Genomic DNA, 18,651 nt, shown 5'->3' on the forward strand with positions numbered 1-18,651 from the left:
GGACTCACACTCTTAAACCCCATTTTTTACACCTGAGGTAACTGAGGTTCAGAGAAGTGGAGTGAGTTGTCCAAGATCACACGGTAGATATACAGCAGAGCCGGGATTAGAACCCAGCAGCTTTTGACTCCCAGTCCTGGTTCTCTGGTTTCCACTTTCTTTCCTGTGCAAGGGGGAGAGAAAGAGGGAGAGGCCAGTGTCAAGGGGCGGAAAGGGTGAGTGAATGAGGGTGAAGTTTATGAGTGAGGTAATCTCTGAGAGCCTGAGGAGACATGTGTAAGGAGAAACACATAGATACTAAATTCTTCTAGTGACATTTCTTCCCTCTGGGACTGGGTTTTTTAGTGGCAAAAATATAGATACCAAGATGGGAGGGAGTTAAGTCAGATGGACATGGTGAGAGGGAATTAAAGGCACTTACCTTCTCTGTGCCTCAGTTTCCTCATCTGTAAAATGGGGATTAGATACCTGTCCTTTCTCCCCCTTGTGACCGATCTGATTACCTCATTATCTGCCACAGAACTAAGCGCATAGTAAGTTCTTAACAAATAGCACAATCATTGTTACGATTATTCCTATTAATATCTGTCTCCCCCTCCAAACCGTAAGCTTGTTAAGGGCAGGGAACATGTCAGCTAAGTCTGTTATATTGTACTCTCCCAAGAGCTTAGTACAGTGCTCTGCACATAGTAAGCACGCAATATATTCCACTGATTGCTTATTATCAGGGCAGAAGTCAGGAAGGAGCATGGGAAACAAGGCAGGGGACTCAGACGTGGTGAGCTCACCTCCTCCAAGAGGTCTTCCCAGACTGAGCCCCCTTTTTCCTCTCCTCCTCCCCATCCCCCCCCACCCTACCTCCTCCCCCTCCCCACAGCACCTGTATATATGTTTGTATAGATGTATTACTCTATTTTACTTGTATGCATTTACTATTCTATTTATTTTGTTAATGATGTGCATTTAGCTTTATTTCTATTTGTTCTGATGACTTAACACCTGTCCACTTGTTTTGTTTTGTTGTCTGTCTCCCCCTTCTAGACTGTGAGCCCATTGTTGGGTAGGGACCATCTCTATATGTTGCCGACTTGTACTTCCCAAGCGCTTAGTACAGTGCTCTGCCCACAGTAAGCACTCAATAAATATGATTGATTGAATGAATGAATGCTAGTGTGGTCTAGTACATGTCAAGGGGGTTCTAGTCCCATCTGGGTCGCTGGCCTGTTGGATAACCTCAGGCAAGACTTTTAAACCTCTCTGAGCCTCAGTTACCTTAGCTGTGAAATGGAGATAACCATCAATACCTCTGTCTGCATCTCAGAGATAGGATGAGGACAAAATGATAGAGGAAATGCAAAGACATTTTTGAACAAGAGAGGTGCTGTTCCAGGTGAAGGAATTGTTATTCCTCTTTTCCCATTCCCAGGTTTCCTAGAACATTCTCCAGGGACAATAGGAGCCCGCAGGCTTAATCAATCAGTCATTGACTAATATTTACTGGGCACATAGCACTGTATTGAGTGCTTGGAAGCACTCTCTCACCCCTGCAATGCAAGAGTTAGCAGTCAAGTTCCCTGACCATGAGCTAACAGTCTAGAAGATGAGCAGGTGGACAGAAGTACCAGAGAAGGAAGCCCAGGGAAGTGGCTGGGATGGAGTCGGGAATCTCAGAACTGGTGGGGTATTTGGCGATGGAAGGGAGGGTCCCCGTGATTCATATCTTGCCGTGACCCCCGGCTACAGCCTCCCCCGACCCTCCTGCACCTTGGGTTCTTCCGGTGGTATGTGCTTCACCCCTTCCTCGGCCCCTCCTCCTCTTCCTCCCACAGCTCGTCCACAACTTCCGCTCTGGTCTCCTTTCCATTGTGGGGGGCTGTAGACCAAGACCCCTTAGGTGGTGAACAGGCCAGAAGGAGGTGGGTGTGACGTGTCATCAGGAGGAAAAGAACACTGACAAAAAGCAATGCGGTGACTCTAGGTGGCTTCCCCCCCCCCCGCCTCGAGTTTATTTTAGATCTTCTCAGTTAGTTGTTTCCAGTTCCCCCACCCTTCCTCTTCATTCTCTCCCTGGTCTTCGGGGCACCCCAAGGGATGGCTTTGGGAAAAGGAATCTATTTCCTGGAGTGGACTTTCTGCTTCAGGGCAAGCCCCCTGTGAACTCAACTCCTCTCAATCAATCAATCATATTTCTTGAGTGTGGTGTGCAGAGCACTGTACTAAGCACTTGGGAGAGTATGAGTACAATATACACAGGTGGTAGACATGTTCCCTGCTCACAAGGAGCTTAGAGTCTATAGTAGCCTCTTCCATAATTCCCTCTGTCTTAGCCCGAGTGCTTTCTGGGTGGGGAAAAAAGGAACTGGATCTTGTCTTGGGGCAGCTCTTGTCCCTGGTCACTGCCAGCCTCCCTCCTTGGGCCTTGTGTCGGTGGCAATGATTAATTAAATCTGTACCCTCTCTCACCCCTGCATAAACAAAGCTGGAGACAATCTCAGATAACAGACAATCTTAGTTCACTACCAGCCCAGACCATCCCAAAATCCTCCACCAACTTCATAAGGTTATCTGTCTGCCAGAGGTGGGTAGGATTGAGCCTACCTGTGGCACCTCCATTTGACTCTAGCTGGAGAGGGTGAAGAAGAAAAGGGGACTGTCAGACAGCCCTAAAGTCTCACCACCCTCACCCCTGAATATCCGGGAAGAAGGGAAGCTAGTGACTGCATATGGGATTCTAGGGAATCTCAGATCTGTTTATTGGGTCTCCCCATTTCTAACCCAGGGACTCTTTGGTTTCCAGGGACCATTTAACCATTGGGCAGAAGGGGCAGTTCCCCTAGATCCGTGGATGCCATCTTGGAAGTCTCCCATCACCAACCCCATTTTCATCTCTATCATGGCTGCTGGGAGGGCTCAAAACAGCTCCAGACTTGCCAGGTAAGGATGTAATAATAACACTACTACTACTATTACTACTACTACTAAAGCAGCATGGTGTAGCGGATAGAGCACGGGCCTGGGAATCAGAAGGTCGTGGGTTCTAATCCTGGCTCCACTGTATGATGAGCCAACTCACTTCACTTCTCTGTGCCTCAGTTACCTCATCTGTAAAATGGAGATTGAGACTGTGAGCCCCACCTGGGACAGGGACTGTGTCCAACCTGATTTACTTGTATCCACACTAGTGCTTAGTACAGTGCCTGCACATAGCAGGTGCTTAATAAATACCACAAAAAAAGCCCATTTGATGGCTGGGCTTAATTAAGATGATTTTCTGAAAACTTATTTATGACACAGGGGTTTCCTCAGTGGACAGCAGACTTTGAAATTAGTATAAGTTTTTCCTCTGCGTCCAGTTAAAAGAAAACCTCTTGGAAGGATAAAAAAAGTATCGCGAGTAAGACCAGACCTCAGCATTGGATGGAACTGACAAATGAACTTTCCAAGCAGCTACATGGTCACATTTTCACACTGGTTTCCCCCACTCATCAGCCGCTTTTATCAGAGCAGTTAGTTTGGTAGGTCTGCTGGGGGTGGCCTGCCCTGAGAGGAAGTCCCCATTTCTGGATAGTTTAGGGGCTCAAGGAGGGAATTAGAGAGATTTGGGGTGTTCTCCTGGAAAGCCCAGGAGGTTTGGCCCTTTTGAGTCCAGTGGTTGTCAATAGCTATGGGCCCATGGCTGTATTTTCTAACTCTCGCCCAAGTCCTGTCTCTGGCCTGAAACTCCCTCAGAAAGGCTGAGGCATGCGAGATTTATTCTAGGAGGTGAGTTGAACTTCCCTCTCAGGAGGAAGACGCTTATGCGTTGTTCACACATGGCGAAGCACCTAGCTCCCACCCATGAACACTTCCCACTCGGGAGGAATTCACTAATGTGTTATAAGCAGCTGGCGAAGCTGCCTAGCTTCCAGCCTCACGTGTGTCCAATGGGACCCTGATCCATCTCACGGCGCAGACAGAGTGGACATCCCACGCTCTGGGAAATGTGACCTGCAGCCAGTCGCTGCCAATCTCGATCCACTGGCCGGAAGGACAGAGGCAGCAGGGATTTATCGCCTGTGCTCCCAGGCCATTCCAGCTTCTGATTTCTGCGTCTCCAACCTCCGCCCACCTCCCTCTCCTCCAAACCTTGTTTGGTTGGCAAGGAGGTGAGGGACACTTTATGGAGTCCCAGCCTGGGATGTCAATCTAGCGGTTTCAGTTGCAGGGACTGTATCCTGGCCATGCTTCAGAGTTTTGCTGGCTCGGGCAGTCACGGGTTAGTGTTTGACCTTGAGAGGGTGAGCACCCTGGTTCATTCACCTTGGGGCACTAAGTCATGTTGTTTCTTGGATTCATACCCTTTTTTCACTCCACCCTCAGCCCCACAGCACTTCTGCACATCTCGATAATTTATTTTAATGTCTGTCTCCCCCTCTGGTTGTAAGCTCCTGAGGGCAGGGAGCATCAATAGATCACTCCATCAATGGAATTTATTGAGTGCTTACTGTGGACAGAGCAATCAGTGTTATTTATTGAGTGCTTACTACGCACAGAGCACTGTAGTAAGCCCTTGGGACAGTACAACACAACGGAATGAGCAGATATGTTCCATGCCCATATGTCTGTTTATTATTATATTGTACTCTCCTAAGTGCTTAGTACAGTGCTGTGCACACAGTAAGCACTCAATAAATACTACTACTAATAATAATATTGGTATTTGATATATGTTTACTGTGTGCCAGGCACTGTATTAAGTGCTGGAGTGGATACAAGCAAATTGGATTGGACACAGTCCCTTTCCCACTTGAGGCTCATAGTCTCAATCCTCATTTTACAGATGAGGAAACTGAGGCGCAGAGAAGTGAAGTGACTTGCCCAAGGTCACGCAGCAGACAAGTGGCGGAGGTGGAATTAGAACCCACCACCTTTGGACTTCCAGTGAAAGAATGGATGAACAATCTTACAGTCTTCCAACTCTTCTGTTGTACTTTCCCGTGTACTGAGTGCAATGCTCTGCGCATAGTAAGCGCTCAGTAAACACCACTGATGGACAGTTATCTGGGCTCCTTCCCTTACCCTGGAACGTTTCCTCCCGGCCCCAAGTCTTTTCTGCATTTCTGCCCCTCCTGGAAGCTGTCAAGGGGCAACATTTTGCAAAGAGAAAGGTCTGACCCTGTTAAGCACTCACTATGTTCCAGGAAATGTACTAAGTACTGGGGTAGCTATAAGTTAATCAGGTTGGACCCAGTCGCTGTCCCACATCGGGCTGGCAGTCTTAATCCTCATTTTCCAGATGAGGTAATTCAGTCACTGAGAAGTTGAAGTGACTTGCCCAAGATCACACAGCAGACAAGTGGTGGAGTCGGGATTAGAACCCTGGTCCTTCCCGCTCCCAGGCCTGAGCTCTGTCCACTAGGCCATGCTGCCTTCCTCATCTCCCTCCCCTTTCTGCCAGAGAATGGGGCAGGATGTGGCTGAGTGGCAGCTGGCCTCGAGATGTGCTGTGATATTCTGGGTAGGAAAGTGCTTCTGACTCAAAACCCCATCCATTGTGGGACCCATAGTTATCACCTGCCTACGGCTTCTGGTCATAAAGTTATTATTTTTAGTACATAGCGCTTACTTGGGGAAGACTAGGTAGGTGTTTGGCATTGGGCCAGGCTCTGGGGGAAAGATGCTATTAATCAGATCAGACACAGACTCTGTCCCACTTGGGACTCCCAGTCTAACAGGGAGAGAAGGTTGGGATCCTATCCCCATTGTACAGATGGGGAAACTAAGGCCCGGAGACGTGAAGTGACTTGCCCAAGGTCTCACAGCAGGCCGCTGTCCAACAGAGTCTGGCTCTTCCCATGAGAGTTCGCTGCCTCCCAAGGCTCTTTCAGTTTCTTCTCCGATGATTCAGGACCTTCATCCTCATTTATTTCATTCATTCATTCAATTGTATTTATTGAGGGCTTACTGTGTGCAGAGCACTGTACTAAGTGCTTGGGAGAGTACACTATAACAATAAACAGACACATTCACTGCCCACAGCGAGCTTACCATCTAGATTTATTTTTCCATTTAGAGGGCAGAGGGGTCAGAGAGAGGGGGCTTGAAGAGAATCCAAAAGTTAGTACCTTAATTTGGAGGGACAATCTTAGTTTCTAATTCCGGCTCTATCAGTGGGCTGCAGCGTTAACTTGAACAAGTCATGTAACCTCCCTGGGCCTAAGGTTCCCCTGCAAAATGGGGATTAAAAGAGTGTCAGCTCCTTGTGGGGCCGGGTTGGATCCTTTCGAGAGTACATTAATAATAATGTATTATTATTATCATGGTATTAGGTGCATACTATGTGCCAGGCATTGTACTAAGCGCTGAGGTGGGTACAAGCAAATCGGGTTGGACACAGTCCCTGTCCTGCAGAGAGCTCGCAGTCTTAATCCCCATTTTACAGATGAGGCAACTGAGGTCCAGAGAAGTGAAGTGACTTGCCCAGGGCCACATAGCAGACAAGTGGACACTCAGTAAATGTTATAACTACTGTTACTACTTCTACCTGCAGGGTTGTTGTGAGGAGATGCTAGGAAAATGCTTTAGAAAAATTAAAATGTGCTGTGTGTATTCAAGCGGTCTCTTGAGAAGATGTTTTGGTCCTTATTTATAATAGTTCAGAAAAGATGGGTGCTTGTGCTCTCACTGATTACCTCCTCAGCCATTCACCTCATCAGTTAAACCTGGGGACTTTAAGGAAGTCTTAAGAGAAGACTTTATAGTAGCAGCATGGCCTAGTAAAGAGAACTTGGGAATCAGAGGACCTTGGTTCTAATCCCTGATCCACCACTCCTTTGCTGTGTGACCTTGGGTAAAACATATAACTTCTCTGTGCCTCAGTAAAATGGAGATTAAATTCTCCTCCTTCCAATTTAGACTGTGAGCCGTATGTGGGTCAGGGATTGTGTTCAACCTGGTTATCTTGTATCTACCCCAGTGCTTAGAACAGTTCTTAACACCTAGTAAGTGCCTAACAAATACCACTGGAAAAAAAAATCCCCAACTTTCATTATACTGAGAATTAAAGAGAGAGAGGATGGGGGTGGTAGGGTGAGGGTAGAGAAAATCTCAAGAAAAAGCCCTGAATCCCAAAATTATCTAAAGCAATGGTATGGTTTGCCACTTAGTCTAGCCATCTAGACTGTAAACTTGTTGTGGGCAGGGAATGTCTGTTTATTGTTGTATTGTAAGAAGCAGTGTGGCTCAGTGGAAAGAGCACGGGCTTTGGAGTCAGAGGTCATGGGTTCAATTCCCAGCTCCGTCACTTGTTAGCTGTGTGACTTTAAGTCACTTAACTTCTCTGTGCCTCAGTTACCTCATCTGTAAAATAGGGACTGTGAGCTCCCCGTGGGACAACCTGATCACCTTGTAACCTCCTCAGGGCTTAGAACAGTGCTCTGCACATAGTAAGCACTTAATAAATGCCATTATTATTATTATTGTACTCTCCCAAGCACTTAGTACAGTACTCTTCACAAAGTAAGGGCTCAGTAAATAGGATTGAATGAATGAATCTGCCAGCTCCTGACAGTTCCCGCCCACTCTTTTCTGCCCTGCTGTTATTTGCTCCTTCATTCATCCTCCCTCCCATCCCCACAGCACATATGTATATATCTATATAGATCTGTTATTTATTTATTTATATAGTAACATCAGTCTCCCCCTGTAGACTGTGAGCTCATTGTGGGCGGGAATGTGTCTGTTGTTTTATTGTACTCTCCCAAGCACTTAGTATGGTGCTCTGCACAGTGCTTGGCACGTGGTGAGCGCTTAAGAAATACCATCATCATCATTGTTATTACTACTAAATGCCTGGGAAAGTACAATATAATACATTCCCTACCCACAGCAAGTTTGCAGTCTATGGGGGAAGCAGGCCTTCCTCAGCAATTTCCTTCCTGTGGTCCCCTAACAAGCCCTGGAACAATGCCCTGCTGTGTGCCCCTCCCTCAGGGGCCCCCTGAAGCTTGGCTGCCACTCTAGGCCTGCCCACACCATTGCCAATCTCCTGAGAGCTTAGTACAGTGCTCTGCACACTGTAAGTGCTCAAAAAATTCCATTGATTGCTTTTTTTTTAATGGTATTTGTTAAGCTGTTACTAGGGGCCAGGCACCGAACTAAGCTCTGGGGTAGATACAAGCTAATCCATGTCCTACCTGGGCTCACAGAATTAATCTCCATTTTGCAGATGAGGAAGCTGAGGCCCCAGAGATTTGAACTGATTTTCCCAAGGTCACTCTACAGTCGAGTGGCAGAGCCAAAATTAGAACCCAGGTCCTCTGATTCCTCTGTCTGAACGCAATAGCTGACTGAGCTCTTCTCCCCTATTTCCTGCAGGGTAATCGGGTTTCAAGTCCCTGTCCCACATTCTTAATCCCCATTTTACAGATGAGGTAACTGAGGTCCAGAGAAGTGAAGTGACTTACCCAAGGTCTCACAGCAGACTAGTGGTGGAGCTGGGATTAGAAAGCATTCATTCATTCATTCATTCAATTGTATTTATTGAGCACTTCCTGTGTGCAGAGCACCATACTAAGCGCTTGGAAAGCACAATTTGGCAACAGTTAGAGACAATCCCTACCCAGCAACTGGCTCACAGTCTAAAAGGGATAATGATGGTATATGTGCCAAGCACTGTTCTAAGCAATGGGGTAGATACAAGGTAATCAGGTTGTCCCACGTGGGGCTCACAGTCTTAATCCCCATTTTCAGATGAAGTAACTGAGGCAAAGAGAAGTTAAATGACTTGCCCAGAGTCACACCGCTAAGTGGTAGAGGCAGGATTAGAACCCACAACCTCTGATTTCCAGGTCCGTGCTTGTGCCATGGTTGGATTGGTTAGCGTCATACAGAACTTTTGGCGGAGGAATGCAGGGCCTGCACTGTGATCCCGTGGGGTCCGGGTCCCCGGGAACACAGGCGCCGTTTCCAAGCCGCGGAACTCGGCAATGGGAGTCGAGGCGGTTGGAGGCTGTGTGATGAAAAGAAATAGAACGATCAGGAAGTCGTCGTGGCTATCCTGGAGAGGAGACAGGCCAGGATATCCAGTATAAAGTCGGGCAAACTGGAGGTGCCATTATACATACCCTGACAATTTCCTGAAATTCATAAAGATAGGGATTCCGGGCTCATGGATGCTTAATGTAGCACAACTGCATTAGTTGCATTTGCATCATAATGCCTGATGATTTGCATAATTAATCATTTTTATTTTCAATAGATTAATACATTTAAATGTAATGTAATAATAATAATGGCATTTATTAAGCACTTACTATGTGCAAAGCACTGTTCTAAGTGCTGGGGGGGATACAAGGTGATCAGGTTGTCCCATGTGTGGCTCACAGTCTTAATCCCCATTTTACAGATGAGGTAACTGAGGTCCAGAGAAGTGAAGTGACTTGCCCAAAGTCACACAGCTGACAAGTGGCGGAGCCGGGATTTGAACCCATGACCTCTGACTCCAAAGCCCAGGCTCTTTCCACTGAGCCACGCCACTTCTCTAATTTAATACACTTAATATATTATCATTTTTAATTCGTAGGGCTTTCCATACCAGAAAGAAGGTCGTGGGTTCCACTCCCGACTCTGCTGCTTGTCTACTGTGTGACCTTGGGCAAATCACTTCAATTCTTTGGGCCTCAATTACCTCATCTGTAAAATGGGGATAGAGACGGTGGGACAGGGACTGTGTTCAACCTGATTTGCTTGTGTCCACCCCAGCACTTGGTACAGTGCCTGGTACATAGTAAGCGCTAAACAAATACCACAGTTATTATTTTAGAAAGGTTCTGTTGTCACATCATGCCAGAGTGGGTTAGGGGCACATGCTGTCCTTATGGTATTCATGTGTGGAAACTGAGGCACAGGGGTTAAGCCCCTCACTCGAGGATACCCAGAATCAGTTGGTGACAGAGCTCAGAGTAGAACCTAAATCTCTTGCTTCCTTATCCAGTGAGGTTTTCTCCATTTCTTCCAGTGAAATAGGGCGGCTTTTTGATGGAACCCGATGGATTATGGGAGGAAGAATGTCTGGAATATCTTTTAACCACCGGCCGTGGAGAGATAAGGACTCTACTAAGTTATGTGGCTCCTTAGAGGGTCACTTTGGCAACCGCTTGCTGGTCCAGGCTTAGTGCCAGCATTCCACAGTGGTCCGTTCTACCCAAATTGGTTTTGCACATATAACTCTGACTTGCCCTTTGCAATTTGCCATCCCTCCCACCCGCCTTCCAGCTCAAAAACCACGACGAGAGGGAACACGATGAGAGGACACGAAGGCCTCTGCACGAGCCACTTATACTATCATCAACTCCTCCGCTCGGGGTACCAGCCTCGGGCCTGTTGTCTGATGTGCCCGGTGGGAGCCTCCATCGCCGTCATCATCGTCATCATCATCCCTGCTATGGAAGTTTTTAATCTTCACAGCTTCCCTCATGAAGAGGATGAGATTAATCAAAAATGGCCCCCAGGGACCACCGAGAAAGCTTCGTTAGGGGGGACGGGGAGGGTGCTTAGATGAAGATGCAGAGGGGAAGTTTCTCTTTCCCCACAGAGACTCCTTCGAGGCTCTACCATCCAGTGCCAGGATGGTGACACCGGAAGCCACACTGTTGGGTAGGGACTGTCTCTATATGTTGCCAATTTGTACTTCCCAAGCGCTTAGTACAGTGCTCTGCACATAGTAAGCGCTCAATAAATACGATTGATGATGATGACACTGACCGGTGCCCACCTTAGCAGGGATGGCTGAGGGTCCTGGCAAAGTGGGGGCAAGGAGACTTGAGCCCCATCAGTGTGAGGCTCCTTTTGACCACAGGAGTTTCTCAGCTGTGGAGTGTTTTGGGGACTGTCCCCACTTTCAGCCCCTACTCAACTCCTCTTTATCAGTAGGAGATGAAAGGCATCACTCAGAAGACTATATAAAAAAAACAACAACCCACAGAGACATCTCGCTTGCTGATGGAACCACAACTCACTTCTGAATGGAAGGACTTTGAAGAGTGGGGCGGAACAAAACTTTCCTGCAAACGCGCTTCCTCCCAGCCCTGAGGTGATGATGCAGGGATAAAAGCTCAGCCAGGACTCTGGTCTTCATTCTGTCCTCGGCCCCCAGCGCTTAATACAGTGCTTGGCTCTCAGTCGGTTCCTGCTACCCAATCCATCTGCCGATAACCATGAAACTTCTCATCCTGGTCGCCTTCTGTCTCTGCGCCCTTGGCACCTACGTAGCAGATGGTAAGTCTGGGAATGAATTACTCTGAGGTTCCAGTTTGAAGGTGAGGTGACGGCAAGGTGGTTTCTTGACGGATAGAAGGGGGTTTGGGGAAGCAGGAGAGATGGGGATGGATTTTCACCCTGCTACGGGTGGGCTTCAAGGATGGGAACAAGTCTCTTGACTGGCTGGTGCCTCAGTTTCCCCATCATTTCCGAGATGGAGGCAAGGTGGCTTTTTGACTGCTATATAATGGCATTTATTAAGCACTTACTATGTGCAAAGCACTGTTCTAAGCGCTGGGGAGGTTACAAGGTGATCAGGTTGTCCCACGGGGGGCTCACAGTCTTCATCCCCATTTTACAGATGAGGGAACTGAGGCCCAGAGAAGTGAAGTGACTTGCCCAAAGTCACCCAGCTGACAAGTGGTGGGGTCGGGATTCGAACCCATGACCTCTGACTCCAAAGCCCAGGCTCTTTACACTGAGCCATGCTGCTTCTCCTGCTATAGCGAGGTTCTGGAATGAAAGAGAGATGAGGAGTGACTTCCACTCTGCCACCGGTTGGCTTTCAAGATGGGGCAAGTCCCTTGATCTGTCGATGCTTCAGTTTTCCCAACAGGAAAACGGGGATAATAATCCTTCCCAAAGGGAATTTGGGGCATTTAGTGAGATGAGATATCCTTTGGACTTCTGGGAGGAAAGGTACCGTGAAAGTGAAAAAGTTTCCTAAATTGACGTTGTCTTGTCTCTGAGGCAAGAACTTTCCATCATGGTATACATCAGCACTTCTGGGCCTGACCCACAACTCTCAAAACAGGAACTTGGGGGTTTGGGGAGGTAGTGGACACCTCCCAAATTTATCCTAAAGGATTGTTTCTTCTCATTGGTGGTGTCATTGCTTGAAGGGCTCAGATCCTGAAATCTGATTTTCAGGGACTTATTCTAGAGACAAAATTCTGTCTTGGTTTCTGACATGGGACCCCAAGGAGAACAATGACTGGATGTGGATTTGCTTGTTCAAAACTGGCTCAAAACCTGTGTGACTTTGGGCAAGTCACTTAACTTCTCTGTGCCTCAGTTACCTCATCTGTAAAATGTACCTCATCCGAGAGCCCCACGTGGGACAACCTGATTACCTTGTATCTACCCCAGGGCTTAGAACAATGCTTGGCACATAGTAAGTGCTGAACAAATACAATCATCATCATTATTCCTATTATTATCAAGCCCCTCTCTCCCACTCATGTGGCCTCAGTTTTTCCATCTGTGGAATGGAGTAGATAGTATCTACCCCACTGCTGGAGGGTGAAGATTTGTTTGCAAAGGGCTTGGAGCTCTTCAGAAGAAAAGGTCTTTATTGGAAGTGTCTCTCCTCAGAGTATCAGAAGCCCTGAGTAATCAGGAATGGGAGAAAGCATAAGGGAAAGCCATGAGTGAATTTTTTCTTCAACCGGGTTCAGGGAGAGTTCAGCTCCAAAACTAATTGGAACCAGAACCTGGTAGAGGCTACTGACAGAGTTGAAAAGAAAGGGGACGGGAGCTAGAGGGAAGGGTGAGTCGGGAGAGAAATGTATTTGGGAACAGAACATTGAATTGCATCTTAGAAACCTAGGCGCGGAAATGAGGAAGGCTATTGCTTTGTTGCTCTGAGGCGTAAATGGACTGCTTTTCCACTGGATGTGTCCTTTGCAAGGGAAAAACCTGAACTATGAACACTAATGAAATGTTGCCGAGCCTTAATTTCCCTACCCTTGCTGCAGAGCTATAGGATTACCTTGAAAAAGTTATAGATTTTTCCTCTCTCCCTGATCTCCTCTAAGACATTTGTCTGCTGTGTCACCTTGGGCAAGTCTCCCTCACTTCTCTATGACTCAGTGACTTCATCTTTAAAATGGGGATTAATACTGGGAGCCCTGTGTGGGGCAGGGACTCTGTCTAACCTGCCACAGTGCTTAGTACAATGCCTGGCACATAGAAATCATTTATCAATAATCAATGGAGAAAAAAAAAAAGGCCGAATCCTCAAGGACTGTCTTTGTTCAGATAGGGATGACGATGATCAAGGCTACTAGCACCTGCCATATCTCCCCTTTGTCCAGTTTAAACCCATTAGTGGGTTCATGTTGCTTTTGCTAAGACTGACAAACAACTAGTCTTCAGCAAAGCACAGTGGTTCCTCTGACAGGTTTTAAGCTCTTTATAAAAGAGAAGCAGCATGGCTTAGTGGAAAGAGCAGGGACTTGGGAGTCAGATGTCATGGATTCTAATCCCACCTCCATCACTTGTCAGCTGTGTGACTTGGGGAAAGTCACTTAACTTCTCTGTGCCTCAGTTACCTAATCTGGAAAATGGGGATTAAGACTGTGAGCCCCACGTGGGACAACCTAATTGCCTTGTATCTACCCCAGTGCTTAGAACAGTGCTTGGCACATAGTAAGTGCTTAATAAATACCATCATCATCATCATTTAAAGGTAGGGATCAGGTCTACCAATGCTATTGTCCTCTCCCATGCGTTAGGTATAATGCGCTGCACATAGTAGACAGTAAGCTTCTCAAAGGCAGGGATTGTGCTCTCCCCATGTGCTCAGCATAAAGTAGACTGTAAGCTTCTTAAGGGCAGGGATCATGTCTGTTAATTCTACTGTGCTCACCCAAGTGCTTAGTAGAGTGCTCTGTGACCAAAATAAGGGCTCAATGAGTACCATTAATTGAGGGAATGGCGCTCCTGGCTGCTTCTCTAGAGAGAAAATCAGCATCATCTCAAGGCAACATGGAGGTAGCCCCTGGAGCCCCCCAATAACTCTGGCTAGAGGGACTGGCTAAATGTGTTGTTGACCCTCAGGGGACTAACAGTTTGTCTCCTTCTTTATCAGGTGTCGGGAGTGAGGTGATGACAAAACAGATTTGTGTGAGTCTGACAAACCAGCCCGTAAAAATCAATGCACTGAAGAAATACACCATTCAAGAAGGACCTATGAAAGCAGTGATGTAAGTTTGCTTTTTCTGCTCAGTGATGGCAGGTGTTAAGTGCTTAATCTGTGCCAAGCACTGTGAAAGATACGATAAAAGCAGTCCTTGTCCCCGACGAGGCTCACAGTCTCAGCAGTAGGAAGAACGGGGATTTTAGCACCATTCAACAGCTGGGGATATTGAGGCCAAGAGACGTTAAATGATTTTCCCGGGGTCACACAGCAGAAAGGTGGCAGAGCCGGAATTGGAACCCAGGTCTCCTGATTCCCAGGCCCATAATAGTACTACTACTACCACTAACAATAATAATAATAATGGCATTTATTAAGTGCTATGTGCCAAGCACTGTTCTAAGCACTGGAGGGGAATACAAGGTAATCAGGTTGCCCCATATGGGGTTTAGTCTAAATCCCCATTTTACAGATGAGGTAACTGAGGCACAGAGAAGTTAAGTGACTTGCCCAAAGTCACACAGCAGACAAGTGGTGGAGTTGGGATTAGGACCCATGACCTCTAAGCCCGGGCTCTTTCCACTGAGCCATGCTCCTTCTACTAGACCACGCTGCTCCCAGTAAGGGAAGAGGTCACTGTCCTGTTCAGTAGAAATGGGCAGTCAGAAGGGTAAATCTCAGACAAGCTCTGACACCCATTAATCTCACTCGAGGGACACTGTCCTCTTGTGCATGCCCCAAATCAGGGCAACCCCGCAACCCCAAGCCCACCTCTTTAAGGCCTGCCCTCTCCCTGAGGGTGTACAGTGAGAGGAAATGCAGGTTGTTCTCTGGGGAGCAAGAAAGGGGTGGCGGGCACAGGCCAAAAAAATGTTTAGACCACTGACCTAAACCCACTGTGGGACACTGAGGCTGGGATTCAGGTCAGCTGGGAGCAGCCCACGTAGGCAAGGAGGGAGTTATCTTGAGAGTAGGGTCTAATGGGAGCAGGTTTCACAGGAGCGGGGCCACCAACACATCTGTGCTGAGGAACGCAGGAGTCCCTAGGTGGTCAAACGTCACCTTGGGCCATCCTCTCAGTCTCTCAAATCTACAAGCTCCATTTGGCCCATATTATTTGAGTTAAATTAGGCCAACTCCTCTTGGCCAAAGAGCAGACGGTGAATGGGTTGGCAGTGGCATTATTGAAAGAGAGAGAGAGAGACCAGGTCGGTCATTGGCCAGCCAAGATGCCAACCTTGGCGATTGGCCGGGAGTGGGTCCTCTCAAGGGCTTCCTTCCTCCTCTGACTGACCCCCAAAGTAGCCTTTCATATCCACTCTGACTCACTTCAAACTCCAAAGTCCCCAGAAGATAGTTAACCATTTCTTACCTCTTTCCATGCAGCTTCTTCACCAGACGTGGGATTAAATTTTGTGCCAACCCAGATGCCACCTGGGTGAAAAAGGCCATAAAGACCATGGACCAAAGAACCACCACCAAGAGAATGGTCAGCCAAAGTCAAGAGAAGACAACTGGCACCCAGCCATCTACAAATACAGCCATATCTTCAGCCATTTAGTTCTATAATTAACTGCTGAAGAACTCCTTGGAACTCCTGCTCCCTATCAGAGGGAATTGAAACTCTTTGTTTTAATTCTCCTCAGACACAGAGATATGGGAGAAAGGGGTTCTTGGTTTTTTCACTGTTTCACATTTCTAAAGTTCTCACAGAAGCTTCTATGAATAAATATTTATTGGCATGCACAGGCACTTTGGTTATTTACGGTAAGGTAGGAAGAAGGAAAAGAGGGTTGCCCCCTCAACCAACCTTCCAGAAGAGGCAGGGGGGAAACCAAGTGAAGACAAGGACACGGTCTCTGGGAACACTAATGCCTGTTAACCTTGGTCCAGGCCTTGCGAGGAGGCAGTTCTGGACAAACAAATCACTGCCCAGACAGACCACCTCTGACTTCCTGTGCCAACTGGGGCAAATGATTGCCATCTCTGGGCCTTGGTACCATGACCAAGCCAAGTAGAGGGTAGGGTGCAGGCCTCAGCTAGTCAGGGAGGGTGAGGTGACTGTTGAGGTCCAGGATACTACCAGGTTACAGGGTAGGTTGGGGCTCAGGTGAAGAGACCAGGCCGAGAACAATGCGGAAAGAAGAGACGCGAGAAGCTGGGGAGAAGTTCCCTTCTCCCCAGCTTGAGGGGCCTCTGTTCTCCCCAGTTCAAGGAGTTGAGTGGTCTGAAGCTTCTGGAAGACAGGCAAAGGTTTCAGAATGCTTACCGACATCCGGAGCTTAGCCGTCTCATCGACAAGTGTTATTTCTACTGTGTGGTCAGTAGCCACGTTCGTGTGTGCTTTCTCCATGTATTCAACCCCTACTGCGATTGTAATCAGAATCAGCTGGTTTCCTCTTTGCTCTTTCCATTTCACCCACATCGTATCACAGATCATTTCTTGAATGAAAAAAATTTACATATGAGAATAAAGTTTGCAATTGAATGTTCTGTACATAGTAAGTGCTCAATAAATACGATTGAATAAATGGAGTTTTTGTCTAATCCTCTAAAAACCAGGCAACAGATCGCATGCGTGCATGCACGCACACACACCCTCTTTGTGTGTTACTAGTTGAACATTCACAGTCTACTCACCTGAGGAGACTGGGGTTGTATAAATCTAGCCTTCTCTGACATCAGATGAAAAGGACTAACCTTGTTTCCATTGCTTCAGGAAGAGAGAAGGAGAATTTAAGCTTAATTCACTCAGGGGAATATAAAGTTATTCGGTAATGTGAAATTTCTGAGGACAGAGTGTTGTGGAGGGGGAGGATCGGGGGATATGGAGAGGAAGGGTGAAGGGAGAGGGAAGGAGAAAGGCAGGAAGGAATAATAATAATAATGGCATTTAAGTGCTTACTATGTGCAAAGCACTGTTCTAAGCACTGGAGAGGTTACAAGATGATCAGGTTGTCCCACGTGGGGGCTCACAGTCTTCATTCCCATTTTACAGATAAGGTAACTGAGGCCCAGAGAAGTTGTGACTTGCCCAAAGTCACACAGCTAATTGGCGGAGCCGGGATTTGAACCCATGACCTCTGACTCCAAAGCCTGTGCTCTTTCCCACTGAGCCATGCTGCTTCTCTAAGGAAGGAAGGAAGCGGGGGAAGGAGGGGGGGAGGGAAGGAAGGAAAGAAGGAAGGAAGGAAGGATGGATGAATTGTGAGGCTTAGTCTAACTCATCAAGGCAGGACGCTTGGGAACCCAGACTCAATTAGGACTCAGTAACCTCATCTGTAAAATGGGGGTGAAAACTGTGAGGCCCACGTGGGACAACCTGATCACCCTGTACCCTCCCCAGCGCTTAGAACAGTGCTTTGTACATAGTAAGTGCTTAACAAATGCCATCATTATTAATAATACTTCCAGTAGCAGAAGTTTCAGTGTTCTTTTCTAGTTTTTTTTTAATGGCATTTCTTTAGCGGCTACTATGTGCCAGACACAGTACTAAGTGTTAGGGTAGACACAAGCTAATCAGGTTGGACACAGCCCATATACCACTTGGGGCTCACTGTCTTCATCCCCATTTTACGATGAGGGAACTGAGAGAAACAGCAGACGCATAGCTGAGCCGGGATTAGAACCCAGGTCTTCTTACCTCCAGGACTGTGCTTTTTCCACTAGGCCATGCTGCTTCTCTGGTCTTCTGATAAGACCTCGGCTTCTCTGTGCCTCCGTTACCTCATCTATAAAGTGAGGATTAAGACTGTGAGCCCCCAAATAGGACGGGGACTGTGTCCAACCTGAATATTTTGTATCTACCTCAGTGCTTACTATGGTGCCTGGCACCTAGTAAGTGCTTAAGAAATATCATCTAAAAAAGAAAAACGACCTAAGGGTTCCCATTCCAGTCTGACAAGACCCAAGATGGCGACTCTCTGACCTGTGAGCTGCTTGAAGGCTGCTCCCCTTGCAGTTCTCATCCTCCCCTAAACTCCTTTTCCCCTTCTCTCCCGACACTCACAGTGAGCACTTGGCCCCATTGAGAAGCAGCGTAGCTCAGTGGAAAGAGCCCGGGCTTTGGAGTCAGAAGTCATGGGTTCAAATACCAGCTCTGCCAATTGTCAGCTTCTCTGGGCCTCAGTTCCCTCATCTGTAAAATGGTGATTAAGACTGTGAACCCCCCGTGGGACAACCGGATCACTTTGTAACCTCCCCAGTGCTTAGAACAGTGCTTTGCACATAGTAAGCACTTAACAAATGCCATTATTATTATTACCCGCTATCTATGTTCAGTTATTTTCCATAGGGGCACATTTCTGGTTGGCATGGCAACAGGCAGTTGAAAATGGACAGTGTCTCTCACAAAATTCAGTGCCTGGCCCTGAGATCATGGAAAACATCCTCCCTCTCAACCAACTAACAAATGACTTCTACTGATCAAGTCAAAGAGACAATTTTTTTCCTTCTTATGTACTTGTTGATTAATTTTTATGGGCACCTGCATA

General features: G+C 47.3%; 1 protein-coding gene across 1 annotated transcript; it reads left to right on the top strand.

Moving 5' to 3' along the window:
- The first annotated feature begins 11,101 nt into the window (after nucleotides 1–11,101).
- LOC119938537 (lymphotactin-like) lies at nucleotides 11,102–16,589 on the top strand. Its single transcript, XM_038758402.1, has 3 exons — nucleotides 11,102–11,256; nucleotides 14,111–14,225; nucleotides 15,545–16,589. Exons 1-3 carry the CDS (start codon nucleotides 11,196–11,198, stop codon nucleotides 15,717–15,719), a joined length of 351 nt encoding a protein of 116 aa, XP_038614330.1. The 5' UTR covers nucleotides 11,102–11,195; the 3' UTR covers nucleotides 15,720–16,589.
- The last annotated feature ends 2,062 nt before the right edge of the window (nucleotides 16,590–18,651 follow it).

This window comes from Tachyglossus aculeatus, chromosome 16 (assembly GCF_015852505.1).
Source record: "Tachyglossus aculeatus isolate mTacAcu1 chromosome 16, mTacAcu1.pri, whole genome shotgun sequence".
NCBI classification, from domain to species: Eukaryota; Metazoa; Chordata; class Mammalia; order Monotremata; family Tachyglossidae; genus Tachyglossus; species Tachyglossus aculeatus.

Excerpts from the sequence above, each read along its gene's own strand:
- LOC119938537 (XM_038758402.1), top strand. The coding sequence starts at position 11,196 with ATGAAACTTCTCATCCTGGTCGCCTTCTGTCTCTGCGCCCTTGGCACC. Across the intron at positions 11,257-14,110 it reads TGGCACCTACGTAGCAGATG|GTGTCGGGAGTGAGGTGATG; the intron begins GTAAGTCTGGGA and ends CTTCTTTATCAG. Across the intron at positions 14,226-15,544 it reads GGACCTATGAAAGCAGTGAT|CTTCTTCACCAGACGTGGGA; the intron begins GTAAGTTTGCTT and ends CTTTCCATGCAG.